Raw genomic sequence first — 21,311 nt, 5'->3', positions numbered from 1 at the left:
TTGGTTGGTTAGTTGGTTTTTTGTTTGTTGGTTTGTTAGATTGTTGGTAAATTTTTTTGGTGGTTATTTATTTTTTGTTGTTGATTGGTTCATTTGTTTTTGTTTTTTTGCTTGGTTGGTGTTTTTTTCTTTTTTTTTTCGTTTATCGGTTGGTTGATTTAATTTTTTTGCTGCTTGGTTTGTTAATTTTTATTGGTTAATTCGTTTTCCATCAATTGTTTTTTTTTTTTTTTTCATTTTTCATTGGTTAATTTGTTTTCTGTTGGTTGCTTGTTGCTTGGTTAGTTCGATTTTTATTAATTTTTTTATTTATTTTATTTTTTTCGTTGGTTAATTGTTTTTTCGTCGGTTGGTTGGTTTGTTTTTTCATTGGTTGGTTATTATCTTTTTTATTTGGTTGATTTGTTCATTTTTTAATTGTTTTTTTTTGTTGGCTGGTTGGTTTGTTGGTTCGTTTTTACATTTGTTGGTTAATTTTTTTCGTTGGTTTTTCATTGTTTGGTTGGTTGGTTGGTTTGTTTATTTATTTATTTATTTGGTTCTTTGGTTTGTTTTTTTATTGGTTAATTTATTTTTTTATTGGTCGATTCGTTTCTTGGCTGGTTGGGTTTTTTATTGGTTGGTTGGATAATTAGTTTTTTCGTTGGTTGGTAAATGTTTCTGTTGGTTGGTTCTTTCAAATCGAATCCTTTCAACCATCTCTTGGTTACAAAGAATGGTTGGAAAAAAATGAAACATGCAGTGAGTGGCAGTTATGTGTGCAAAAATGGCATAGAAATCCTGTGACAGAAAACAGTTCAGTAAAATAGCACTAAATTTGCCTGTTTTTGACCAACACCATAAATGGACCTGAGGGGAAGTTAAAATGCCAAAGAAGCACATTGTGAGCTGTTTAGATAAGCAATAATTGCACACAATGAAAAAATCTCTTGAATACAATTAGCTTTTAAAGAGGGATTGATTGTTGAGTAACCCGCATTACTGCAATTTATAACAAATAGCACTTACAATTGAACTCTATAATGAAATAACAGAGCTGCTTTAGCAACGTTGGCTTTTCAGGACAATGCATCCAAATCTGCTGTGAAATGATAAATCCAGAAGAGTTTGTTAACATCTCCTGTCAGGACTGTAATGAACTGATGTGGGGACGCCATTACGGCTGTTAGAGCTCAGTCTAAAGACTCGGCCCTGCAATTATGTTTAAGAAACGACATCCTAGCCTTGTGGGGAATGTCTTAAGCATTTAAGATGATGTCAAAATATGTTGTGTCATTCCCTCGCTAAATGCCTCCATAGGGTCGGGTCTGTTGGCTGCAGGACATTTTTGGCAGTTGAAGTGCTGTTGATGTGAATCTTCACATTTCTAGGAGTTTCTGCTGTCAGATAATGGTTCTTCAGTTCAAATGAGGGCAAAACATTGTCTATTCATACACTATTTGATTGAACAGCCAACTTCATCGCTGTTGTCAAACTGTTTCTGAACGTTTCCTGCAAAGTTTGGCATTCTGTTTGGACATATATGCAAACAAAGGTCAGTTTTTGCTACATAGTATGAATTTTGCTCAATTCTAACCCTCCTGTGAAAAGTATTTTGTTTACGTTTTCCTTCTGGTGAAAGTCTTGTTTCTTTTAGTTTGGCTGGAACAAAAGCATTTGCTTTCTATATTATTAGCCCCCTTAAGATATATATTTTTGATTGGCAACGGAACAAACCACAGTTGTCCAATGACTGATTAATTAAGCCAACTTGTCTAGTTAAACTATAGTTAATACTTTAAATTAAGCACTTTAAACATGTCTTGCAGAATAACTAGTAAAATGTTATGTACTGTCACCATGGCAAAGGCAAAATAATTCAGTTATTAGAAACATATAATGTTTAAAAACATTTTCTTCTTTAAACATCACTTTTTTTTCAATATTTACATTTTCACAGGAAGGCTAATAATTTGCCCTCAACTGTAAATTAAATCTTTTTTCCCAATAATAAAGACATGAACTGACCTTTTAAAGAGTTTTTAGACAGTTTAAAGACTTGTAAGTGTTTAGAATGACAGACAACAGTATACACTAAGTTCTTGTCTGATTATCAGTTTGTACAATATACACTCACCAGCCACTTTATTAAATATAACTTACTAGTACCGGGTTGGACCCCATTTTGCTTTCAGAGCTGCCTTATTCCTTCGTGGCATAGATTCAAAAAGGTACTGCAAATATTCCTCAGATATTTTGCTCCATATTGACATGATAGCATCATAGCATCATTGGGTACTGGTGACATGCATTCATGTTGTTGATGCCAAATTCTGACCCTACCATCTGAATCTCGCAGCAGAAATCGGGACTCATCAGACCAGGCAGCGTTTCTCCAATCTTCTATTGTCCAATTTTGTAGAGTCTCTGTTAATTGTAGCCTCAGTTTCCTGTTCTTAGCTTACAGGAGCAGCACCCGGTGTGGTCTTCTGCTGCTGTAGCCCATCCGCCTTAGAGTTGGACGTGTTGTGTGTTCAGAGATGCTCTTCTGCAGACCTTGGTTGTAACGAGTGGTTATTTGAGTTACTGTTGCCTTTCTATCAGCTCAAACCAGTCCGGCCATTCTCCTGGCCTCTGGCATCAACAAGGCATTTGTGTCCACTGAACTGCCGCTCACTGGATTTTTTTTTCGTTTCGGACAATTCTTTGTAAACCCTAGAGATAGTTGTACGTGAAAATCCCAATAGACCAGCAGTTTCTGAAATACTCAGACCAGCCCCACTGGCACCATCAACCATGCCACGTTCAAAGTCACTTAAATCACCTCTCTTTCCCATTCTAATAATCGCTTTGAATCGCAGCAGATCATCTTAACCAATGTCTACATGACTTAATGCAACGACTTGCATCGGCGGATACGAAATTTGCGGTAACGTGCAGTTGGACAGGTGTACCGAATAAAATGGCAGGAGATTGTATAAGTGGTTATTCTATGTTATGTTAAATTTATTACATTATTTTATAGTGTTTGCATTTTTGTTTAACTATGTAAGTTAAATTGCTTAAAATTACACTAAATTACAAAAGAATAAAAAATAAATAAAGATTTTTTGCTCCTTGTTTAAAGTACTTATTTAAAATGAGCTGAATCAACACAATTCTTTTTTTATTATTTTAAATCAACCGGGAGATCATTAGAAAATCCTTTTTTTTCAATTTTTTTTTTGTGGAGATGAAGCAATAATATAGCCTGTAATAAAAAGCTTTGTGCTTCATTATTCTGTCTTTAACCCTCAACCCCAGTGTTTTCCATGTTCCTGCACACCTGGTGTGGCTTCAGGACGGCTTAAAGGAGTCTTACAGCTCTGTCAATCTGCTGAACACTGGCCCCGCAGCCACACTTAACCCAGCAAAACACTAATGCCTCTGTCCTGAAGACAACAGACCAAGTGTGTCAAGACGAAAAAGGAAAAACAATTCCACTGCGTAAGCATATACAACAAAAACGTTTTTTTTTTTAAATCCATGTGAAAGCTAAAACTAAAATACTTAAAGGCACAGTGTCATTTTGCCACTAGAGGGCGTGTATTCACAACAAACAAAGGCATATTTTAATGACGGTGTGACTAACTTTTTGCATCAAATATCACAGTGATGTTTGGAGGGAAAAAGAGAACCCACTGTGCATAAAATCTCTAGTGACAGATTCGAGTCATTGCAGTAATGTAGTTGTGTTTATGCTTAGAAACAATTATCCAGGGAAAATATTTAAGAGAAAACCTTCTATATGCTCTCTTTGTGTGGATACACATTCTCATCTGCAGATGTGCATGTTTTGTCTGTGACATCAGATTTTTAGATATAGGTGTGTAAATGCATTTTGCACTATATTCACTGCAGCAGTAGTAGTAAAGAAGATGAGTGGATGTGTTTCCTTGTGATTCGTCCTACACGATTTGTGGACCTGGGGTCCTGTCTTTGTACTTAAATTACTTAATTAGCTAGATTTGGATATTGACGATTCAGGATTGTTTCATTCTTCAAAACTCAAAAAAAAAAAAAGTTGTCAAAGCAACAGTTCTGGTAGCTCAAACCTGCTTGGGAGCAGGCTCATTTCATATAAACAGGATTAGATTGGGTCAGTCCAAGCAAGGATAATACTGAAAGTATTATATATATATATATATATATATATATATATATATATATATATATATATATATATCTTTGCATTGAACTTTGAGCGCTTTAGACTCAGAGATGATGTTGATGTTTACACAGCTACATTACACATCAACTAACGTTTACATTTGATATCATACTTTACCACCCCTTTAAAATCTTAAATTTAAGTTTTTTATTTTTTTTTAATCTGGGATTTCTTTTAAAAAGGCCAGCTCTAATTAATGGATAATTTTTAATGGATATTAATGGTAACAGTTTTGTTTAAATTATCCAAAATATATTGCGTATAGTCACTGAGAAATGCCAGCATGATCACACGAGGAAACGTAAGTATTACACGTTTTGTCAGTTTAGTGGCAAATTCGTACGAGTTCAGTTGTACGAAAATGTGATTTTTAAAAAAAAAAGAGGCGTAGCATCCAACCCCACCCCTTACCCCAACTGTCATTGGGTGATGAGCAAATCGTACTAAATTGTACGAATTAGATCATACGAATTCATAGGAATTAGCCACTAAATCAAAAAGTTACGAATTGCCATGAGATTGCATTGGAAATGCTGAACAATGTTAATTTTCAAAAGAGTGTGCACTGATTTACACTTTTACGCTTTATATTTATTTATAAATATAATATGATATTAATTATACAATTTGACAACTTCTCTTTATATCCAAGAAGACATTAAATTACTTTCTTAGATTCTTATAGGCCCAAAACATATTCTAAAGCAATGTGCGAATGCATTTGATTTTTTTAAAGCTATACAGCAAAACATTTTTGACATTTTTAAATGTCATTGCACTTAAAATGACATTAAGATGATTCTTGAAACAAATTCCAAGCAATTAAAAATATATATGGCAGCATTTTAAAATAAAGCCTGTACATTAACCATTATGATCTCTGAGAGAATCACTTATTTTCATTGACATATTTTTCAATGTATATCTCATTCACTCATTTATTTTCTTTTCGGCTTAGTCCCTTTATTAATCAGGGGTCGCCACGGCAGAATGAACTGCCAACTTATCCAGCACGTTTAACACAGCGGATGCCCTTCCAGCCGCAACCCAACACTGGGAAACATCCATACACTCTTGCATTCACACTCGTACACAACAGCCTATTTAGGTTAATCAGTTTACCTATACCTCATGTCTTTGAACTGTGGGGGAAACCGGAGCAAACATGCAAACTTCACATAGAAATGCCAGCTGACCCAACCAAGGTTCGAACCAGCGACCTTCTTACTGTGAGGCGATCGTGCTACTCGCTGCGCCACCATGCGGGACACCATGCAAATGTCTGAATTAGATTTTTAAAATGTCAAGGAAAATAAGTGCGAAAAAGTGTGAAAACTCTGGATATATTTCTGAAATTGGCTGATAGGATTGCTTTGAAGGTCCACATTTTATCACATCATATGAATTAAAGCAATGGCGTTGCTTGCCTCGAATATTTTTAATGAGGAAAATATTGCAAATGTCTTTATTCTCAGTCCAGTAGATGCCCATGCAATATTGTACTCCATGGACTGGTTTTTAGCCAAGTGCATATTAGATCTGAAATGATGCATATTTTCATTATTACAGCTTCCCAGAGGTAACATGCACTTGTATTATAAAAGTAAATGGGACTGAATCAAAGAAGTGGGTAATGTTGGCTGTAAGGATGGAAAGTGAAAGAGATGAGAATGTGTGCGGACCTTTGTGACTCAGACATCAGAGGATGAAGAGTGTATTTTCCAGCTCTGCAGGCTGGTTTGCCCTCTGGATCGCTCTCTCTCACTGGCAGCATCACGGTGACTTTCCATCTGTCCTTTTTCACTGGTTTTCCTGGCATCTGTCCTGCCGCTCCACCTATTCAGAGAAAATGACAGATGCCTGTGAGTGAGGGTATACAGACAGGGCTGATGGAGGATGATGGAGCTCTTTATAAAGTCTGCCATCCATCCTACCCGATCAATGTCCTGTCACAGCAGATACAAAATAAATGCTATTTTTTTCCTTTTATTTAGCTGCAGTGTGGTAGTCAAGGTTTGCTATTTATTATGTATTTAATGATAAATACATTTTAACTTTTTTAAAAAAGGGTAAATGATTAAATTAGGCAAAAAATAAACAGTTATATACTTATTTAAAGCTAAGCAGTGTATTAGATGCAACCTTTTCCCCTTACATACAGAATTAAATAGACAAAACATAGCATATGCAAAAAAAAAAAAAAGAAATGAGAATACAAGTCACAACATTCAATACAAGACAATAGACATCTCAACATCACAATTACAATAATAGCACCTTAATGTTAATACTAATATTACCTAAATTTATTTATATATGAAGTATATAATATAAACAGTTCTAATTTGCACAGGTTATTCTATTTATAATTTTGTCTAAACAGTTAAAAATATATTAACAAATTAAAATTATATAACAAGATCTTTATATAAATATATACACACTCTAAAAATGCTGGGTTGTCATAAGCCAAAAATTAGGTCAAATGTGGATATACTCAACCGCAAGGTAAATTTTTAGACTCAAATATAACCCATCACTTGGGTGTGTATACATATTGTTTGTACATATTTATACACATTTGGTTTGAAAGAAGCCAGCATTTTTTGAGAGTACTATATATTTTGTTAAAGTAAGAATTATTAATGTTTTCTTTTTAAATATTTCCCAAATTATGTTTAACAGAGCAAGGAAATTTTCACAGTATGTGTGATAATATTTTTTTCTTCTGGAGAAAGTCTTTTTTATTTCAGCTAGAGTAAAAGCAGTTTACATTTTTTTAAATACTATTTTAGGTCAAAATTATTATTCCCTCTAAGCTATATATATATATATATATATATATATATATATATATATATATATATATATATATATATATATATATATATATATATATATATACTTATTTATTTATTTATTTATTTTTATTTTTTTGGTAGTCTACAGAACATACCATCATTATACAATAACATTGCCTAATTTCCCTAACCTGCCCAGTTAACCTAGTTAAGCCTTTAAACGTCACTTTAAGCTCTATAAAAGTGTCTTAAAAAATATCTAGTAACATATTATTTACCATCATCATGGCAAAGATAAAATAAATCCGTTATTAGAAATGATTTATTAAAATTATTACGTTTAGAAATGTGTTGAAAACATGAAAACATCTTCTCTCTTTTAAACAGAAATAGGGGAAAAAATAAACAGGAGGGCCAATAAATATATATATATATATATATATATATATATAGTCTGATCAAAGTATTAAGGTATGTGAGAAATTTAAGTTATAATTTACACATAATATAGACATGTAAACATTTGTGTACAAAACATCTTGCTCGAAAACAAAAGTTTTAATCCTGACGTGTGTTTTAAAGATCACAGATAGAGTATGTTGAGGTTTGCTGGGTCATTAGCTTCATAATGCTGGCTCCAACCATTAGAAAATAGCATAATATGCCAAAATTGTCCCACAACCACTACCACATCCCAAAAGCAGAGTCCTTTGAGTTTTTCTGGGCATGAGAAAGCCTGAACTTTAGCGGATGTGGATATGTGGATAAGAGCTTTGCAAAAAAAAAAAAAAAAAGAAATGTTTTCCATTAGCAACACCCCCAACACCAAAAAAAAAAAGAAGCTATGCAACATTACGTGGATGGACGATTATTCTGTGGACAAGTCGAAGAAATGAAAACGTTTGGATCTCTGCTTAAAAAAAAAAAAAAAAATATATATATATATATATATATATATATATATATATATGAGCAAGCGTCTTTTAAACTTTAGATCTGTAGTGTCTGCTTTTTGCTGGTTGTATGTGGGCGGAGTAATACACAAAGGGTAAAGAGGCTGTACGGGTGCTGATATTACTTAAATATATCACGACTATCAGCCAATCAGATTCGATAACCAGACAGAACTGTTGTATGTGTATATATATATATATATATATATATATATATATATATATGTATGTATGTATATATATATATATATATATATATATATATATATATATATGTATGTATGTATATGTATATGTATATGTATGTATATATATATATATATATATATATATATATATATATATATATATATATATATATATATATATACATATACATATTGCTGCTTTTTAAACTACACTACTTAAAAAAGTCTTGGCCTATCCAAATTTTAGGAACAACAAATAATAATTTGACTTCTAGTTGATCATTTGGTATCATATGTGACATAGAGTCGATAGGCAAAGGCCTCTCGATTGCACTGCATCCATACATCTCTGCAATGACTCAAATCACTTATTAATAATGTCATCTAGAATGGCAAAGAAAGCGTTCTTGCAGGACTCCCAGATTTCACCAAGATTCTTTGGATTCATCTTCAATGCCTTCTCCATCTTACCCCAGACAGGCTCAATAATGTTCATGTCTGGTGACTGTGCTGGTCAATCCTGGAGCACCTTGACCTTCTTGGCTTTCAGCAACTTTGATGTGGAGGCTGAAGTATGAGGAGGAGCGCTATCCTGCTGAAGAATTTGCCCTCTCCAGTTGTTTGTAATGTAATGGGCAGCACAAATGTCCTGATACCTCAGGCTGTTGATGTTGCCATCCACTCTGCAGAACTCTTGCACGCCCCCATTCTGAATGTAACCCCAAACTGTGATTTTTCCAAACTTGATCCATAGGTCCTATGTCCATAGGTCGTCTGCAGTATTTGTGATGATCAAGTTCAACAGATGATTGGAAAAATCCATTTTCTGCCACTTGATCGACGGCAAGACAAGGTATTCATCTCTAACTCTTTGGTTTATCTTTGAGTAATCGATTTTGTAGTTTACAGTATCAACTCTGAATTGGCTTTCTGATTATATTACTAAATTATTTAATTAACATGATAAAATTTTACCTGACAAATAAAAAGTTAAGTTTTGACTCATTCTGAATTCTCCTGAAATCTTTTTATATCCAGTAGATTAAGTGGAGTCTGCGCTACCTTTATGATTCGACATGATTAGACTTTCGATTTTAAAGGCACATTTGACTGTACGGAGCTGTTTTGGCACGAGCATGGAGATCTTTTAATCATCTAATTACTGATTTTAGCAAGTTGCAAGGGCTTGACTAAATTGACTGTTCTCTTAGGATAAGTAAGCAGTTTGGAACCTGTCAATTTGAATATTAGTTAATCCTGCACCCTTTGACTGACTACAGAGTGTCGACATACTGTTCGTGAGAAGACACGCAAACCCGGGACGTGAAACTTTGAGCGGCGTTTGTTCCCTAATGAACGTATATCTGAAGAATAAAGAATCAGATATGAATTAAAACTCTAAATTAAGCCAGAAATGATGAATGTGCTCCGTTTTTCACAATTAGAAATACAGTGTAAATTTTACGATCACTTAAAATTGGAGTCAGATTAAATTCGGAGCTAAAAACGAATATAAATACTCAACTCACTTTATTTCTATAGCACTTTCACAAGCGGAAACGGGGCTTCCAGCTAACTCTATCAAGCCTCTTCAGCTGCTCCAGAATGCAGCAGCACGAGTGGTCTTAAATTAACCTAAAAGAGCACATGTCACTCCGCTGCTCATCCGTTTGCACTGGCTGCCAGTTGCTGCTCGCATCAAATTCAAAGCTCTGATGTTTACCTACAAAACGACTTCTGGCTTTGCTTCTTATCTGCTCTCACTTCTGCAGATTCATGTGCCCTCCAGAAACTTGCGTTCTGTGAATGAACGTCGCCTCGTGGTTCCATCCCAAAGATGGAAGAAATCACTTTCCCGAACGCTCGCGTTCAATCTGCCCAGTTAGTGGAATGAACTCCCTAACTGCATCAGAACTGCAAAGTCATTTGCTGTTTTCAAGAAACGACTAAAAACCCAACTATTTAGTCTCCACTTCACTTCCTAATCTGCAATTGCCTCTCTGGATATACCGCTAACTGTACTCAAAAAAATAAATAAATAAAAAAATTACTAATGCTTTCCTTCTTAGACTTCTGAAACTTGCCTACAGCACTTATTCATTGTTGCTCTTATAGTTGTGTAAATTGCTTCCTTGTCCTCATTTGTAAGTCGCTTTGGATAAAAGCATCTGCTAAATGACTAAATGTAAACCACAATGATGACCAAAGTGCTGTACATAAAACACATTAAAATGTATGCGAATATACATGAAACCAAAATACATAAACTCACATCACATGATTAAAAGCTAAAGAAAATAAGTGTGTTTTCAGTGACCTCTGAAAAGACTCAAAAGTTTGAGCTGTTCTTAAAGAGAGTGGAAGATCGTTCCAAAGTCTTGGAGCCGCTACTGAGAAAGCTCTTTCACCTCGACATTTTAAGTGTGATCTAGGAACTTGCAAATAGAGACGATCCATAGAGCGAAGAAATCTCACAGGTTGGTGCATAATAATTAGCTCAGCAATATACTCAGGGGCCAGGGCATGGAGAGAAACTGAATTGGCAGCCGTGTAGAGAAACAAGTACAGGTGTAATGTGTTCTCGTTTTTTTGTGCCTGTTAAGAGCCTGGCAGCTGCGTTCTGAACTAGCTGCAGTCGCGAGAGAGAGGCCTGACGCACACCCAGATACAATGCGTTGCAATAGTCCAGACGAGACTATTAGTCCAAATAAATTCTAATAAATAACAAAATTCTTTTCAGAAGCACTAGAAAAGGCTTACATGCATTTAACCTTCCACCCTGCTGTTAGTTTCATCATTGAGCTAATAGATGGACTTCTACAACAGAAATACAGAAAGTTTCATGGGGTGCATAAAAACAGTGGATACTATATACTAAGTACTTGTACAGTAAAAGTTGCTTTGCTACATTTATCTAGTTTCATATGCCATGCTAGTATTCACTTCATTTCTTCACTCGTTGCCTTCTGGAAGCCATTTAGTACTATTTACCCATGAAGCACTTTATCAAAACACAGCCATTTATCAGGAGACTGGGGTTTACATTATAGATCATTTGTGAAATAGAAATAATTGCCGGTGCTTTACCCAGTTCCACTGCTAGTCAGAGCATTAAAACTAGTCTCAAGGGAAAGTTAATGTCAAATAGAGAGGAGATTTATCAGAATGAGATCATCAGTCAACTGGTCATGTTGATCTCTTTCTTATGGTCTTTCCAGAGGGTTAGTGGAAATTTAATATGCGAGATATACTGTATGGCCCTTCAATTAGTATGCATAGAGTGATTTTGCTTTGTATTACCATGTGTTGCCAATATGCATTTACTTTTTTAAGCAAGTTGTACTGTATATGTTACCCATTGTTTATGCCAAAATACTGTTCTTCTCTTGTATGTTCTTCTACACTTGCAGTATACAAGTCTCTTTATATATACATACAGACCCAATGTATAATTACATACAGTACATACTTTTGTATAAATATAAATATCCAAATAATGATGAATCACTGTTCATCTGTTCATCCCTCCATCTGTTTGTTTTTTAATCAATTCATCCATTCTGTGCTCCATCATCCATCCATCCATCCATTGATTGTATTTTGATCCATCCATCTTTCTATCCATCTTTAGACTGTTTTCACTTCATATGTCCATCCATCTTTTGGCTGTTTTTGAGCCCATCAATTCATCAATCCGTCCATCCATCCATCTTTTGACTGTTTTTGACCTATCATCCATCCACCTTGGATGTTTTTGACCCCGTCCATTCATCTTTTGACTGTATTTTAACTCATCCATCCATCCATTTGTTCATCTTTTGACTATTTTTGACCCCATCCATCCATCTTTGATTGTTTTTGACCTCATCCATTCTTCCATCCATCTATCTTTTGATTGTTTTGACCCCATCCCCATCCATCTTTCTGTCGATCAATCTTTTGACCCCTTCCATCCTTTTGTCTTTTGGTTATTTTTGACTCCATCCATCCATCCATCCATCCATCCATATTGGACTGTTTTTGACCCTATCCATCCATCTGTTCATCTATCTGTCCATTTTTGACTGTTTCTGACTCCATCCATGTATTTTGATTGTTTTTGACCCCATCAATCCATCCATATATCTTTTGACTGTTTTTCACTACATCCATCCTTCCATTCATCAGTTTATTCATCCATATTTTACTTTTTTTACCCCACCCATCCTTCTTTCCATCAATCTTTAGATTGTTTTTGACTCCATCAATCCATCCATCAATCTTGTTTTTGACCATACTTATCCATCCCTCTGTACACTCATTTTTGGATTTTTGACCCAATCCATCCATTATTGACTGTTTCTGACTCCATCAATCCATCCACAAATCTTCTGACTGTTTTTGACCCCATCAATCTATCCTTCTGTCCACCAATCTCTTGACTTGTTTAACCCCATCCATCCTTCTGTCCATCAATTTTTTTCTATCCATCCATCCTTATTGGACTGTTTTGACCCCATCCATCCATCCATCCATCTGTTCATCCATCTGTTCATTTTTTGACTGTTTCTAACTCCAAGTATCTTTTGACAATATTTGACCCCATCAATCCATCCATATATCTTTTGACTGTTTTTGACTCCATCCATCCTTCTATCCATCAATTTATCCATCTTTGACTGTATTTGGCCCCATTATCCATCCTTCTATCCATTAATCTTTTGATTGTTTTTGACCCCACTCATCCATCCTTCTGTCCACTAATCTTTTGATTTTTGACCCCATACATCCATCCATACATTATTGACTGTTTTTAACCCCTCCATCCATCCTTTGACTGTTTTGACCCCATCCATCTATCCATCATTGACTGTTTTGACCCCATCCATCTGTTCATCCATCTTTTTTTGACTCCATCCATGCATTTTTGACACTATTTGACCCTATCCATCTACCTTTTGATTGTTTTTGACACCATCAATCCATCCATCCATCCATCTAACTTTTGATTGTTTTTGACCCCATCTATCCATCCATCCAACTTTTGATTGTTTTTGACCCCATCAATCCATCCATCCATTCCTCATTTGACTGTTTTTGACCCAAAGCATCCATCCCTCCATTCATCCGTCTGTCCATCCATCCATCCTTCTCTAACTGTTTTGGCCCTATCCATTCATCTGTTCATCTATTTGTGTTTCTTAACTGTTTTCGACTGCATCTATGCATTTTTGACAATATTTGACCTATCCATCCATCCATCCATCCATCCACCTTTTGATTGTTTTTTAGCCCATTCATCCTTAACTGTTTTCGACCCTATCCATCCATCATTCATTTTACCCATTCTGTCCATCCAATAATCCATGAATTGTTTTTTGATTCATCCATTCTATCCATTTTTCATTATTTATCCATCCCTCCATTCATCGATCCATCCATCCGCCTGTCCATCAGTTGTTTTATAACCCTTCCATTCATCTGAACTACATAAATAAATTAGAGATCACCTATGATATTGATGTTTACTGCTGTAAGTGTGCAAATGAAGGTCTGATTTACTGAGGGTCACTCACACGGAGAAATGACTGCACTGTTTACCTCAATACTGTCAGTCTGGGTTTGGCTCACTATCCTATTGTCATCTAGGTTTGGCTTGTATTATGAGTGATTGTTTCAAACAACGTGTGAATATGATCGTCCTTTGACTTACTGTAGCCTGATTTAGTGGCTGTTGTGATTTTGGAGCCAATTGCTGTACGTAATCTGCAATGTATTCTTAACCTTGAAAGCACATCTTGGCTGCACAACTTGAATGAGTAAATAAGATTTTTACATTTCCCGAAGGAAATGCGACGTATGCTGGACTGAATACTCGATGCTGCGATGTGAGCGTTTGCCAGCGCTTGCATTGCTGAGTGGTTTTTAGCATGTTTTATATGTGGTTTCTAGGGATTTCTGGTTGGTTGCTAGGTGGCTGCTTTCTAGCCAGAGTCTCTCCATTTGCACTTTGATTACTTTGGTATAAATAATGTCTGAAGTGTGAAGCTGTGCAGGACGAGTTACAGACTGGAGTTTATTACTAAGTGTTGGTGTGTGTTCAAATTCAGTCATAACTATGCACTGCAGTGATTTGCTGTGGGAATTATCAGTACAAGTTGGTAATTGAATATTTAGTGGCGTCTTAAGTCATTTATCATTTTACACAGTCAAATTTTATTTCAGAATCTTTTAGTCTTGTAATGATACTGGAATTAAATACCAATCGGTACTGAAATTGTAAAAACATCCATTTCCTGCTAACACTGACCGTGTTCTTAAACAACACTGATTTGCCATTGTGTTCACATGCTCAACAGAAATTACTGTGATTGTCCGTGAAGGTCATCAATTAACCGAACTCACAGCTGTTTACCGAGTATAACTATAGAGATACAGGGACACTGGAGCATTTTAAAGCCGCAAAGATCAGCTGGTCCATTTTAGAAGCTGACATACGAGCGATCTGCAGATGAATTGACTGATCTGCACTGCTTTAAAACGCTGATGCTTTAAAAAGCGGTGAGTTTGGTGAACTGGTAGAATTTGATGTATTACACCGTTCACCGTCACATGCAACAAAAGCTTATTATAATAATCTTTTTCATGTTAAAACAAGTTTTTGTCCTAAACGTTTGCAACAATGGAGCACAATAAATCTATTTTAGAAGCAGTTTATATTTTCAGTCACATCATGACAAAACAACACCATAAACTGCTATGAAAATGATTTCCTCTGGTACTGATTATGTGTTTTATTCAGTGTTAAATGCTTCTAATGTGAGTTTGAACACCATTTCACATTATATATATATTGCTATAACATCAACAGCAGATATTTTACCCTTAGATCTGGACACACACACCCTTGTACAGCTATCTTCATGAGGACATTCTGTGTGATTTGTGTGCCGTTTCTTAAATTCTTTTCCCAAATTTATTGGTATTGCTTTTTTTTGGATTAGGTTTTGGCTTACTTTTGCCAAATATTAATCCACAGCCCAAGCCTACCTAACATGAAGTTCTGACATGAACCTGGATGCACTTCCACCAGGCCCTAGCTACATATGATGTGGCAACATGATAGGCAAATTAAAGCTATCTTTTTAATGTTAAAACTGTTTTTTTTTTCTCAACTGTTTGCAACAATGGCGCACAAAATCTATTTTAGAAGCAGTTTAAATTTTCTGTTACATCACAACAAAATGGCACCATAAACTGCAATGAAAATGATTTCCTCGGGTACTGATTATGTGTTTTTTTTAGTGTTAAATGCTGCTAATGTGAGTTTGCACACAATTTTATGTGATATTTATTGCTATACTATTGACATCAGCAGCAGATCTTTTATATCTTCACACACACACACACACACACACACACACACACCCTTGTATAGCTAGCTTTATGGGGACATTGTGTAATCCCCCCCCCTGGGGGGGGGGGATTATTGGTATTTTTTTATTATTGTTTTTTTTTAGGTTTTGGCTTACTTTAGCCCAATGTTGATCCACACCCCAAACTTACCCAACATTAAGTTTTGACACAAACCTGGACACACTCGCAGTAACACAAATATTGCTCTTTTATTTTCCTTTCCATAGCATTTGCTTCAAAATATGAAAACTGGCACTGGTCGCAGGCACCTGACTGCCAGTGTATGACTCAGAGTTGGTGCCCGCTCTCAACTGGTCCATACTGAATCTAAACCAGCGCTGACTGATGGAGCAAGCGGCCCGTTAACATTTAACATCGTCCTGAGATTTATTTTTATTGTAATATGGCTACATTTTAACCAGCGACAGACTTTAAATATTAGCAGATTGTGCTGAACCACCATTTTATTTTATGCGTTTGGATTCTGGGGTCACACTTACAAAATGCCTGCAATTTTTCTGCAATAGGCATCAGATTGAAATATCAAACCAAGTGACATTGATTTGAAATTATGCATACGTATATATATATATATATATATATATATATATATATATATATATATATATATATATATATATATTTAATTAAAAACTTTTGGAGATCAGTTATTTTCTTGTCATTGAAATATTAATTTGATAACTATTTAATATAATTTGGTTTTAATAATTTTAATACATTTAATTGTTTTATTTTATCTTTAGTTTTAAAAGGCACCTATGATGAAATTACCTTTTTGAAACTAAAATAAGATCCAAATCCCTCTCATTTTGAGGCCGACCACAACGTGACATAGGAGTGCAGTTTTCCCGTCCACTGATCAGATTGTCAACGAATGTCCATACAGCAGTGGGTATGAATGTGTATCCTGTCACATTTGCCGTGCAAAAACAGTGCAAAGTTAAACGTGCACACTGTGTGTGTCCACTGTGTGTATGTGTGTCTGTATGAGTTTTGTATCGACATTGTGTGTGACTCACATAGTTGCAGAAAGGCTTGAATTAACCCTACAACAAATACATCAAATAATCATTGGGAAAGTTCTTGCTGTAGTATTTCTCACGAACATTACGTGAGATCTGCTTCTTCATGTCTATCACTGCGCTGTTTATCTGACACAGCCAGAGATTGAGGCACACTCTGACAGGCACGTGGGAATGGTGGGTGGGTAGAACCAGCATTAAGGCACAGGCAACAAATACAGCTACATTATGTTCAGAGCAGAAAATCTAATATTCTGAAAGGTATAACAAATAATTTGATGGGTGTTTTGAGCTGAACCTTTACAGACACATTCTGGAGACACAAAAGACTTATCCTAAATCTTGAAATAGGGGTAAAATAGGTGCCCTTCAAGATTTTTTACTAAGTGTTTAGAAAGTTTTAGCTTTGGTGTATACAATTTGCAAATGTAGCTGAAATGCAATGTAATTTCTGATAAATATTATATAATTTTAGTTATATTGTGGTGTATTGGTGTGTCAAAATAAATAGTTTCTTCATTGCACCATAATGTAGAAATGACCAATTCGGTATTGGTTCAGTAATAATCATAACCGGTTATTATGTACTGATGTCATGTATCACTATGCATTATATTACGGTAGCTTATTATGGTGAGGGAGGTAAAAATGAAAATGAAAGCTGTAAACTCTCTCTCTCTCTCTCTCTCTCTCTCTCTCTCTGTGGCCCCTTTGACCTGCTGGCATGTTCGTGAGGTAACGTTTTATCTCCTCTCTCGGCTGTTACGACAATAATGATACTTGTGGATTCAGACATAAGGGGGTCTGCAGAGTGAGTTTTCTCCACTGCAATGTAGTCTACAACCAATCAGCTGATCACAGCGGCCGTTAAACATCAGTGTCCGTGTCACTTTTTGCTGAACAGCATGGAGTCGCACTGACCTTTTAGAGCCCATAGCAGCCTTTTCTGTTGAACACATGACCAATTTAATAACAATTTAGCAATTTAATATCTGAGTTTTGTTTGATGCGTTCAAAAAGTGTTTTCTTTGAGCAGGTCAAATTAAAGGTACAATTCATATACCTGACTGCTTGTGTTAAAGGACAAATATGTATTTCAAATATATAAATATATTTTTAATTAATACAATAATGATTGTGTGTTGAAGTAAAATATCAAACGGTTTATAAAAAGCATCGTCAATGCACCAAGATATTGAATTGAACCAAATCAATGGCGTGATAATCGTAACCAAACTAAACCCTAAGACTGGTTTCCACCCCTATTAAAATACAAATGTTATGAATTTTAAATAGAAAATAAATAAATCTCACTGCATGCATTCACAAATCATCAATTATAAAATAACTGAGAAAACTTTTTTTTTTTTTAATCTCAAATTTTCTGCTCTTTTTTTTTTTTACTAATGCAAAGGTATTCGGAAATTTTTTTGTGATTTACCATGTGTGATTCATTTAGTGCGTTTCATTTTCTAAGCCATAGTCATTGTTTTCTGACCTGTGTGATTGACACAGAGAGCAGATCCAGGATTACAGCTGTCCAGCGGTCACATAAATCATGTTAAATAGTGACACTAAACACGTCCAGCTGGTTGGACAGGAACAGGAAGTGGATAAATCTCACTCCTGCAGCCATCAGGACAGTGTGAATCTGTTCAGCATCTTCTCTACTGTAAGAACAGAGATAAACCATGGAGACAGAGAACAGAGAGACTACCCACACAGACCTGCATCATGGGTCAGCATTTTATGGATATTCTCTGATATAAAGTCTGTTAGAGTGTTTTCAACACCATGCCCATGGTAATACTAAACAACTAAAACAAAAGGACAAAACATCAACAAAAAAAATCAACATTGTTTTTTTTTATAAGCTATCCATAGGTAATGACTTATTTCCAACTGAAACTGAATAATTATTAGAGGTGGGGTTTTATTTTTTCCGGTCCTCCTCTGATATTTAATTCGCAGCAGACTAACAACTGGAGGGGCGTGGCTAAGTATATTACACCCACTTCATCAAACTGACATCATCAGAGAAGGACTGCTATTCTAGATAAGAAGCAAGTGGTCAGATTTCGCTTTAAGATCATCAAAACAAACAGTTTTTTTCAGAGGATTAATGTATTAATTGTTTACCTTTTAAGGCTTGTTTGAGGCCACAAAAAAGTTTGAGAAGGCTGAGTTACTGTATACTGTTTTTGAACCTTCCAACACCCTTGTGCTGTAGTGAGCTGGGCTGTAAATGTCAAGTGGACTTATAAACGCAACAATAATGTTTGCAGCAACAGCATACCTCAACCCTCCCGTTTTTCCCGGGATTCTCCCGTATTTTAGTGTTCTATCCTGCTATCATCCCGAAAGGTATTTTCCCGTATTTCTTCCATATTTTCAGTCTTTCTCTGAACAGCCGAGCCTCCCTATACACAACCCATACCGCCGAATCACCAGGGGTTGCCCCTTGCTCTAAAACGTGAGTCTTCTGTGCTTTAGCTTTGTCTAGGAATGAAAACACTTTAAAATAAATATTTAAAACGGTGCGATTCCATTTCCTTTTGATTACAGGTGCTGTCGCCCATCCTATACAATTCTCAAAACAGTCATATAATAATGCATGACTGTCAGCCGACATGCTCCATAGTGATAAACAGATGCTGTTTCCCAAACTGATTCTGTACACGCGATTTGAAGCGGTGAGAAAGTCTGGCTTTTGGGTGTGTGTTTAAACAGACACACACACATAATAAATAATAACAACATATAAGGATGTCGATCTTGCTGGTTTTTTTCACACACAAATAACTAATTTTGTCTTAAATGAGCATAAAAGGTTAGGAAAGCAGACGAATGCTTTCATTATAATGTTACATGTGTGCATTTTTAAAGTCACACCTCTTATTTATTGTAACAAAAAAAATCTTAATAATTGAGAGATTCAGCCGTTGCTCTTTAATCAGAATGTGTAAGTTATACAGTGGAGAAATGAATGAGATTGATATTGTGATTCTATTTTATCATAATAGCTATTAATTTTAATAAGCTGAACTGTTTGCTAATGTATTTGTTGTTAATGTATATATTTATTTTTCTTTTGTTAGTAATAGTTTTAAAGGGCACATAGTTTACCCCTTTTTTATGATTTAATATTAATATTATGGTTCTTCTGAGTGTGCCAGTTTAGGTTCAGTTCAACACACAGTTCAGATGCTTTTATTATAATGTGTTAAAGTGTTTTAGGGGTCTGTTGCTTCACAGTTTCGGCTTCCTGCCCAATGTAACAAGGGGGCGGAGCCAAGAGCTCCTACGCTGTGTTTGCAACAGACAGGCTGACAGACAGGGAGAGAGCTAAGCAAAGCTAAGCTAAGCTAGGATGAGCATTCAGCCGTACATGTACGAGTCAGACACAGACCAAGCAGAGAGTACAAAATCATTTGTGTCTTTGAAACATGAAGTGTCCCGAATCGTCGCGCCACGCATTCCAGAACTCCAAACACAAGCCTCCACCAGGGCGAACACAACGGCGCCACGCCGAGCCGCCGACCCGGAGCTCCGCCACATGCACCCCGACAGAAACCCACGCAGCGCCGAGCCGCTTACCCGAAGCTCCGCAGCGTGCCTCCTGACAGAAACCCACGCCGAGCCGCTGACCCAAAGCCTCGCCATGTGCACCCCGACAGAAACCCACACCGAGCCGCTGACCAGAATCTCCGCTGTGTGCACCCCGACAGAAACCCACGCTGTGCCGAGCTGCTGACCAGAAGCTCCGCTGTGTGCACCCCGACAGAAACCCACGCTGTGCCGAGCCGCTGACACAAACCTCCGCCGCGTGCACCCTGACAGAAACCCATGCCCAGAACTCCGAAATGCACGGCGCCGTGCCACGCAAAAGGTACAAGCAATAAATCCAATTAGAGCGATAATGTGGAGAATATTGATCTTGTGTAGAGTCCAATGAGCTTTTCATCAAAAAATAGAGCAAGGGTGTTCCTGTAATCATATGAAGCTTTTACCTACACGCTGAACAAATGGCGGACGTGCAACAAGAAACTGAGGCTATGATCGTGACGCAAGGCTGTCAATCAATATTGGTGGGCAGGGGGATCGCTTTCCGGTCGGTCTGAAAACTGCTCCAATTGGTCCACTGTTTTTTTTTGTTTTTTTTTTGTTAAATTAAATTAAAAAAAAAAAAAAGGACTGTGTTTATATCACCCCAATATGGCGGTCTATACACTATACTTGCACATATGTCTGTCCAAACAGCTTGAAAAGTAGATTTTTCACCATAGGTGCCCTCTAAAACATATTTATTAGTTACATTAAAAAAGATGAAAATAAAAAGCTATCAGCCTTTAATTTTTCTTCATTGGATTGCGACCCCTGGGTTTAGCTAGGCCTTTAACACCAGCTTTTTCAACTGCGAAACAAACTCAAAATGAAATTCATTTTGGCTGTATTTTATTAAAAATTACTTCATTTATTTATTTATTTTCTCGAATTTGTTTGAAGTATAGCAGGGCCTTTACACCAGCTGTTTTGATTTGCCAAAATTAATTGAAAAAAAAAATTTGTTTGATTTGTCTAAAATGACATCAATTTATTTATTTTCTATTTAAAAAAAAAAAAAAATTCTATTTAATTTGTAATCATACCAGGGCCTTCACACAGTTTATTTTGAAGTATACTTGGGCCTTTAAATAAACTGGATTTGTTCAAAATTATTTCAATTTAGTTTTTTTATTGAT

At 35.9% G+C, this 21,311-nt stretch overlaps 1 protein-coding gene across 1 annotated transcript in view; it reads right to left on the bottom strand.

Moving 5' to 3' along the window:
• The window catches only part of LOC141377070 (uncharacterized), a 49,275-nt gene extending 28,672 nt beyond the window's left edge, over window positions 1–20,603 (bottom strand). Inside the window, exons 1-2 of the mRNA XM_073920303.1 lie at window positions 20,167–20,603; window positions 5,872–6,025 (exon numbers count right to left, since the gene is read on the bottom strand). Coding sequence (XP_073776404.1) covers window positions 5,872–6,025; window positions 20,167–20,566 — 554 coding nt within the window. The 5' untranslated portion in view covers window positions 20,567–20,603. The remainder of the gene's footprint in view (window positions 1–5,871; window positions 6,026–20,166) is intronic.
• Window positions 20,604–21,311: the final 708 nt, after the last annotated feature.

This window comes from Danio rerio, chromosome 13, assembly GCF_049306965.1.
Source record: "Danio rerio strain Tuebingen ecotype United States chromosome 13, GRCz12tu, whole genome shotgun sequence".
Classification (NCBI taxonomy): Eukaryota; Metazoa; Chordata; class Actinopteri; order Cypriniformes; family Danionidae; genus Danio; species Danio rerio.
This window is presented reverse-complemented; position numbering and strand designations above follow the sequence as displayed.